Genomic DNA, 1,711 nt, shown 5'->3' on the forward strand with positions numbered 1-1,711 from the left:
CATCTATCGATAAAAACATCGATTCGATTAATTAACAGCAGCTTTTCGCACTTGTCTCTTAGCAGCTTTTCGCACTGTGGCAGTGCCGATAGAAAACAGCAACTCTTTGGCACTGCGGCAGTGCCGATAGAAAACGGCAGCTTTTTGGCACTGCGGCAGTGCCGATAGAAAACAGCAGCTTTTTTCGGCAGTGCCAAATCGGCACTGCGGCAGTGCCGATAGCCACTACCTCAATCCATATAATGCCATCAATGAATGCCCCCACCTGCTCTGTTCCTTGGCCATGTTTGTAAGAGCCTTGCATAGGTTTTCTTTGTGACTGCCTATTACACCACATATAATGGTAACAACGACATCGGTTTGAATGATCTTTAGGGACTCCTGTTCCACTGCATTAACAATGGCAGCAAGATGTGCTGATGGAACGATTTCTTGGTTGCTGCTACTTGCAGCCAAGTGGTTTAGGAATCTAAAAACAAAAAAAAATCTACATACATTAAGTGCACTTGTGAATGTTAAGCCTTTGAACCCTGAACGTCCTGGCATCACATGCCAGTGACCCTTGCTCCCTCCTGGGCATTTAAGGAAAGCAGAGAAAAACAAGAACATACACTTCAGAAGTTCAACAATAGTTTACACATGCAGGAAAAGCATTTATTTTAAAAATACAGTAACTACAATAAAATTAACAATGTATGTATTTTATAGACTTATTAATTAGTACTAATTATACCTATTTAAAACCTAGTTCGTGGCAAATCAGCAGCATATAAAAAATTCTTCTTGAATAAAACATAGTGTCATTATACTAGGTCAAAACACATTCATATACATTTCTATCATTGAATAAATGTCATTTGAATTTGAAATTTGAATTTGAATGTACGTATGCTGGACACGCAACTTCATATATGAATTATATCTACAGGAATATGTTGTAGTGCAGGCTTGAATATGTGAATGTGTATTTGGTTTGGAATGCAATATGGACAATTAAGTCATTAAATGTAATATACATATTTGTTACCTGTTAAGTGGAGGCAGTTTAGCTTTTGCTACAGATAAGGACTTGCTACTCTTCACCCTACCAGTGTTGCTATTCAACACCTCCATGTACCTATAACTACAAGAATGAATTACCATCAATAATTATCAATATATCAAAATTATAAAATTATAACTTTTATGAATGGGGCCTGATCATTGTAGATTTCGTTTTCTAAAATTACTGAGCGATAGGCTCAGACGGGTTTGACACTTGCCACGATTATTGGCAAGACGCAATACATTTTCCTCCGGACACCATTACCGAGTTTCAAGTCTATTGCAAAGACGGTCAAACGGCTACCATCCAATATTTGGTGCCAAATTAAGCGGATAACTATCAATAAAATACCATGTTAAAGTTTGTGTTAATCATATGAATTTCACGGGCAAACAGCCATTTCAAAGACATAATTATTTCTTATTCCATGAGACACCGTGCAATACATCTTGATAGCAAAACATAAACTGTGATGTCAGTAGAAAAGACGCTGTTTTGTCAATTCTTGTATATTATTCAAAAATTGTTGTTATAGGTTAGAATATCACAAAATTCAGTTGCATTGATTTTCACCTCTTTTAATTGCGTACTATTAAGGTACATTTATCACAAAACGTTCACGAAAATTGACAGGACACAGCATAATAAATGGGTTGTAAAAAAAAG

General features: G+C 36.4%; 1 protein-coding gene across 1 annotated transcript; it reads right to left on the bottom strand.

Annotated features, from left to right (window-relative positions):
* Positions 1-210: 210 nt before the first annotated feature.
* LOC117114119 (uncharacterized protein C20orf194-like) lies at positions 211-1,132 on the bottom strand. The gene is made up of 2 exons (XM_033257667.1): positions 1,028-1,132; positions 211-469 (listed from the first exon to the last, which is right to left on the bottom strand). The coding sequence occupies exons 1-2, from the start codon at positions 1,111-1,113 to the stop codon at positions 226-228; spliced, it is 330 nt and encodes a 109-aa protein (XP_033113558.1). The 5' UTR covers positions 1,114-1,132; the 3' UTR covers positions 211-225.
* Between the last annotated feature and the right edge of the window lie 579 nt (positions 1,133-1,711).

This window comes from Anneissia japonica, unplaced genomic scaffold (assembly GCF_011630105.1).
Source record: "Anneissia japonica isolate Jap-2015-1 unplaced genomic scaffold, ASM1163010v1 scaffold31774_len2803_cov169, whole genome shotgun sequence".
In the NCBI taxonomy this organism is placed as follows: Eukaryota; Metazoa; Echinodermata; class Crinoidea; order Comatulida; family Comatulidae; genus Anneissia; species Anneissia japonica.